The following is a 6745-nucleotide window of genomic DNA, read 5'->3' on the forward strand; positions in this document are numbered from 1 at the left end:
TTCACCATTGAATATGATGTTAGCTTTGGGTTCCTCATATATGGTCTTTATCATGTTGAAGCACGTTTCCTCTATACTTATTTTGATGAGACTTTTTATTATAAATGAATATTGATATGTGATATGATTTCAGTCTTCTAACATTTACTGAGACTTGTTTTATGACTTTACATGTGATCTATCCTGGAGAATACTCCAAGTATACTTGAGAATAACATGTATTTTGATGCTTATAGATGAAATGTTCTATATATCTGTCAAGTCTATATGGACTAATGTATATTTTAAGTTCACTGTTTCCTTATTGATTTTTTTTTGTCTCGATTTTTGCACTGATATAAGTGAGATGTTAAATTCTACTATTTTTTATTGTATTGCTTTTAATCTTCCAAGTCCGTTAATATTTGCTTTATATATCTTGGTGCCCCATGTTCTGTGAATATATGTTTGTAAATATATTTTCTTACTGGATTTATCCCATTGCCATTATGTAATGCCTTTACTCATCTTCTAATAGTCTTTGTTTTAAAATCTGTTTTGTGATATGAGTATAAGTAGACCAACCTTCATGTAATTTCCATTTGCATAAACTGTATTTTTCCATCATTTAACCTTCAGTCTATGTGTGTCCTTATTTCTGAAGTGAGCCTCTTCAAGGCAGCATACAAATGAGCTTTCTTTCTTTTTCTTTCTTTCTTTCTTTTTTTTTTTTTTTTGATAAGATGTACTTATTTCCATTTTGCTAACTATTTTCTGGCCATGTTTGTGGCTCCTATCTTTTCTTCTCTTCCTCTCTTCTTTTATATTTGGTGGTTTTCTTTAGTGTTATGTTTTGATCCTTTTCTCAGTCCCTTTTGTGTATTATCTATAAGTATATTCCTTGCATTTGTCTTTAGTTTTATATATTAATATAAGATCCTAAGTAAACAGCAGAGTGTTTTAAGTTGGTAGCAACTTAACTTTAAATACATTCCAAAGCTTTCTGTCTATCCCCTCTATGTTTTACTACTTTTGGTTTGTTTTTTTTTTTTTTTTTTTTTTTGCTTTTAAGCTTGCCTTATGCATTTGGTCCACTATCTTTATTGTATGTTTACTTTTTCAGTAAAAATTTTACTTTATGTGTTTTCATAGTATTAATGAGTGCCATTCTTTCAGTTTCAATAAGTCCCTTTCAACATTTCTTGTGAGGCCATTTTAGTGGTGGTGAATTCCAGCTTTTGCTTCTCTGTGGGTATGCTTAGTCACTCAGTTGTGTCCAACTCTTTGCAACCCCATAGACTGTAGCCTTTCAGGCTTCTTTGTCCATGGGGATTCTCCAGGCAAAAATGCTGAGTGGATTCCACTTCCTTCTCCAGGGGATCTTCCCAACCCAGGGACTGAACCCAGGTCTCCCACGTTGCAAGCAGATTCTTTATTGTCTAAGCCACTAGGGAAGCCCTTTGCTTTTCTGGGAAACTCTTAATATCTCCTTCAGTTCTAAAGGATGAACTTGCCAAAAAATAATTTTTGGTTTGAAGTGTTTTTATTTTCAGCACTTTGAATATGTCAAGCCACTCCCTTCTGACATGTAATATTTCTGCTGAAAAATCTGCTGATAGCCTTATGAGTTTTCCCTTGTACATAATAAGTTGTTTTTCTCTTGCTGCTTTTAGGATTTTCTCTTTATCCTTAAGTTTACTATTTTAATTCTAGTATGTTTTGATGTGTGTCTTTTTGGATTTATTTATTCCAAGGTCTCTGGTCTCCCTGGACCTGAATGTCTGTTTCCTTCCCATATGAGGGAAATTTTCAGCCATTATTTCTTCAAATATTTTTTTCTGGTTCTTTCTCTTATCTTTTAGAGGTTTTATATGCAAATATCATTCTGTGTGATGTTGTCCCAAAGCTCTCTTAAGGTATCTTCACTTTTTATTTATTTTTCAGTTTTGCTGCTCCTTCTAGGTGAATCCCATAACTTTGTCTTCCATCTTCCTGATTTGTTCTTATACACAGTCCAACTCCTGTTAAACTAATCTAATTTTTTTTTAATTCAGTTATAACTTATACTTAGTATTCTCTATCTCTTTGTTGAAATCTGCTTTTTGTTCATCCATTCTTCTCCTCAGTTTGGTGAACTTTTTTATCACCAATACTTTTAATTCTTCACCATACAGACTTCTTATCTCTGTTTTATTAGGTCTTTTACTGAAGTTTTGCCTATTGCTCAGTTGGCTGTGAGGTCCAGATGGGAGTCACAAGTAGGTGGGGCTCTCAGTATGGTATGCATATTACCAACAGCAGGTTAGATGGAAATGTCTAAAATAATGCTTGCCAAAAACAGTATTAGCAAGGTAGTCTGAGATCACAAAAAAGACTCCCACTGATGTTTTAGTTCCCCAGTAGAATCCCAAATAGTTCCTGTCTCTCTAGTACATGCTTCAAGATTAGTAATAAAGTTTATGCACATTTCAATCTGGTGTTTTTGCACTGCTTTTGGGTCAAGTCTTCATGCAAGCCCTTTAAGAGATTTTCCATTTGCTGTAATTTTACAGCTTTCCTTGATGTATTCCCCATTGTTATTTTAAAATCAAGTGTTTTGGGGGCTTTTCTGTCCTATATAGGGTCCTATAAACACACCTTTGTGATCCTTCTCAATTGTTGACTGCCACTGCTGAGTGATGGTTTCTTCCTTTGGTATGATCATGTATCTGTGTCTACTATCCATCTTGATGCTATATTTTTACCCTTTGCTCTGGCCATTGTTCCTTTAATTTTTAGGTTCTTTTCACAGGGACTTATTCCACATGTGACTATAGATTTGCTGTGTCCATGGGAGGAACTATACTGTCAGAAATCTCATTTTTATCTGTTTTATTTATATCCATCTCAATGCAAGTTTGTGCTTGAGCACAAGTAAATAAATAAATGTTCTTGAGCCAATAGACATAAAATTGTTTTCTTGTGACCTCAGAGTCAAAAAGTAATAGTAAATTAAGAATATCATCCTTGAATGAATGATGGTATAGTGTGACATAAGCTTTCTGTGTCTGGTCTTCCATGAGATTGAAAGTTTTCAACTTCTTGAATGAAGGTGGGTCTACCTAGGTCCCAAAGGTAAAAGCTAATTTCTTAAGGCAATCTATAATTGGAATCAACCTCAGGAATTATTGGAAATATTGGGCTATAACACAAAGAGATTTGATGAACTTGATTTTTGTGTGGCCACATGAGGCTTTAAGCAACCCAATGTTTACCTTGTGTGTCCAACTTTACCTATTATATCCATCTCTCATTTGTGTATCCCACAGAGTTATGGAGTGGAGCAATTATTCCATGTATGCCGACTTTGTCCTCTTGGGCTTGTTCAGCAACACACGTTTCCCCTGGCTTCTCTTTGCTTTTATCTTCCTGGTATTTGTCATCTCAGTAGCCAGCAACACCATGATGATCATTCTCATCCACCTGGATTCCCGCCTCCACACTCCCATGTACCTCCTGCTCAGCCAGCTTTCCATCATGGATATCTTGTACATTTCCACCATTGTGCCCAAGATGCTGGTTGACCAAATGGTAGACCAAAGGGCCATTTCCTTTGCAGGATGCACTGCCCAGCACTTTCTCTATTTGACCTTGGCAGGAGCTGAGTTCTTCCTTCTAGGACTCATGTCCTATGACCGCTATGTTGCCATCTGCCATCCTCTGCGCTATCCTGTCCTTATGAACCGCAAAGTCTGCTTGTTGATTGTGGTGGCAGCCTGGCTGGGAGGGTCCATAGATGGCTTCTTACTTACACCAGTCACCATGCAGTTCCCTTTCTGTGCTTCTCGGGAAATAAATCACTTCTTCTGTGAGGTACCTGCTCTTCTGAAGCTCTCCTGTATGGATACATCAGCCTATGAGACAGCCATGTATGTCTGCTGTATCATGATGCTCCTCATTCCTTTCTCTGTCATCTCAGCCTCTTACACAAGGATTCTCATTGCTGTTTACAGAATGAAAGAGGCAGAAGGGAGGCAAAAGGCAGTGGCCACTTGCTCCTCACACATGGTAGTTGTCAGTCTCTTTTATGGGGCTGCCATGTACACCTATGTGCTACCTCACTCTTACCATACTCCTGAGCAGGACAAGGCTGTGTCTGCCTTCTACACTATCCTTACTCCCCTGCTCAACCCACTTATTTACAGCCTCAGGAACAAAGACGTCACAGGGGCCCTACAGAAAGCTCTGGGAAGGTGCTCAGCCTCAGGAAGGTAACCACCTTCCAAAGAAACTGCATTTGCTGCTAGAGGTTTGAAGAAGAGGATATAGGAGTTAATCATCATCTTTGGATTTAAACATTGTCTGCCTGGAAATAGCAGGTCAGCCACATGCCAGCAACTGTGAGGCATCCTAGGATTTAGAAAGCCTACATTAACATTTTGAAGATTTCATCATCTTTTGAAAGATGAGGATTCTACAAAATGGTGTTGAGTGAAATTGGAATAAAATAGGGGTTTCAGTAGATGGTTTCACCCATCTGCTTTCAACAAATTTTGCATCCCACTGAACAGATGTTTGTTTCTTGCCATGGTCAGTCATGGCAAAAGAAATGCTAATCTGCTATTCCTCTAGCTTCTCATCACAATTTCTTTTTAGACATCATACAAATTGACTACTTCAAAGACATCAATATGTCTGATATTATTTTGATTGTATTCAAATGCTATTTAATAACTAATTGAATTTTTTACAAATGATGGTTTTGGCCTTCCAAAACATTTAATTCAATCAAGTCAGTATTGGCAGTATCATTATTTTAAAAATTGGTTTGACTTTATGTAATTAATTTTTCAACTGAATTCCACTAACATGGCTAGTGGACACAATAGTAAACATCAATTTCTGGAGGAGACCAACACCTTTACTTTTTTTCCCATGAAGTTTTGCTAAAATCATCTCAGAATAATGGACCAATGTGGTTTTGAGGCTGGTAAACATGGATGGCTTCTACATTTTCTATAATTCCTAATGATATAATTTAATAGGAACATCCAGGGCAGTTTGAAATCATATCTTTTTCACTGTATTTAAATAGCCTGAAGACCTAATATATTTCATTTTGAAAGATTTTCATGCAAAAGAATGGAACTCCTTTGAGAGTTAAATGTTGATTTATTCTTTGAAAAATTAATACATGCTACTCCTTATTTTCTATTTTATAATATTTTAATTTAGTTATAATTATTTTATTTAATAATTTAATTATTTGAATAATTGTAGTTAACCAATATTCTTCTGAAGTAGAGAAATTTATTTTTCATCATTTTTTTCTTTTCTATGCTTTTCCCTACTTGACCAAACTCCTTCTGTTTTGAGCCCTCAGTCTTTCTGTCTTTCTACCTTTATATCTTCAAGTTTGCTTATATTAGACTTAATTTTCTAAAAAGAAAACATTTTGCATTACAAAAATGACAATGTAATTATGTGTAAGCTCATTTAAAATTTTATTAATATCAGAGTGGTCTGAAGATGTATAAGTCAGATGGGAATTGATATATGTTTCAACAAATCCAATGCTTCTACATCTTGGAAAAAAAAAGGAGGAACATATCATTAGAGAACCTTCTAATGCAACTCACTTTTCTATGTTGCATTTCCATGTGGGTGAAAAATAATATTGTTTAGTATTCCTAAATGTAAAAATCTGGCCTATTTTCTCTCAATAACACCTATATTATAACCAAAAGTTGGAGTCAACTTTTAAAGACTCCACCATTTTGTCCAAATTTCCTAGAAACCTTTAACTTAGTCCTTGGAATTTATTTACTAACACTTGTGTCATGGAGAGCATGATTCACACCAAGATTGGAAATTTTGGCTTTTTATGATATAAGAATAGTGAACATGCTTTACAAATAGCTTTTGGATAGAAAAAAATAGATTAGAAAAATTGCACTCACATTTAAAAAGATACTGTGGTATTATAACCCTTATTAAACTTTAATTACAGATATGAAATTAATTTTTTCAACCTATGTCCAGTTGAACAAATTAATTTAATTTCTTGAAACCCTCTTCTTCAAGGTATTAAATTAGAACTTTCTAACTAAATTCTTACCTCAGAGGAATAATTTTAAAAGAACTTGATATAACTGGTGCAAAGCAACTTTAGCTTTGGAAGGTGCTATATGCCATGAGGTATTATTATAACTGACACATCACTATAGAGAAGAGGCAGTGAAACCTGCTTTCTTCACCTATTTCTATACCAGAAGTGATCTTGTCTCTTGACATCGCACTTAACATAGAATCTCCTCGTGCAGAGATGAGGTTACAGAGGTGATTAATGTCCTCTAACTCTAACATAAGACCTTTATTAAAACATTCAGAAACATTTTCAAGGACTGATGTTAGTCTGTCCACAGCACATACTTGAGATAAAGTGATAGTTTACAGTGAATGATGTCAGATTTGTGATCTCTGAAGAAGATTTAGCTTTGGGTTCAGGGACCAGGCTTGATCACTCAGAGCTTTTGTGTAGCAGAGTTTTATTAAAGTGAAAAAGGACAGAGAAAACTTCTGACATAGATATTAGAAGGGGGATGGAGAGTGCCCCCCTTGCTAGTCTTATCAAGGCCTTATATTCTTTTACCAGACTGACTCCCACAACAGACACCTTAAATTAACAAGATTAGAACTAGTAATAGAAAGATCTTAACAGACCCAGTCTTGAAATAAATGTCTTAAGATAACAAGATTAGTCAGAAGGTTCATGTTAAAAAGGAGA

General features: G+C 35.2%; 1 protein-coding gene across 1 annotated transcript; it reads left to right on the top strand.

The window, feature by feature from the left end:
- The first annotated feature begins 3287 nt into the window (after positions 1–3287).
- On the top strand, positions 3288–4331 carry LOC122700961 (olfactory receptor 2T27). Its single transcript, XM_043913983.1, has one exon. The coding sequence runs from the start codon at positions 3292–3294 to the stop codon at positions 4231–4233; it is 942 nt and encodes a 313-aa protein (XP_043769918.1). The 5' UTR covers positions 3288–3291; the 3' UTR covers positions 4234–4331.
- The last annotated feature ends 2414 nt before the right edge of the window (positions 4332–6745 follow it).

This window comes from Cervus elaphus, chromosome 9, assembly GCF_910594005.1.
Source record: "Cervus elaphus chromosome 9, mCerEla1.1, whole genome shotgun sequence".
NCBI lineage: Eukaryota > Metazoa > Chordata > Mammalia > Artiodactyla > Cervidae > Cervus > Cervus elaphus.

Bases quoted from the DNA above. Each gene is read 5' to 3' on its own strand.
- LOC122700961 (XM_043913983.1), top strand. From the start codon at position 3,292: ATGGAGTGGAGCAATTATTCCATGTATGCCGACTTTGTCCTCTTGGGC.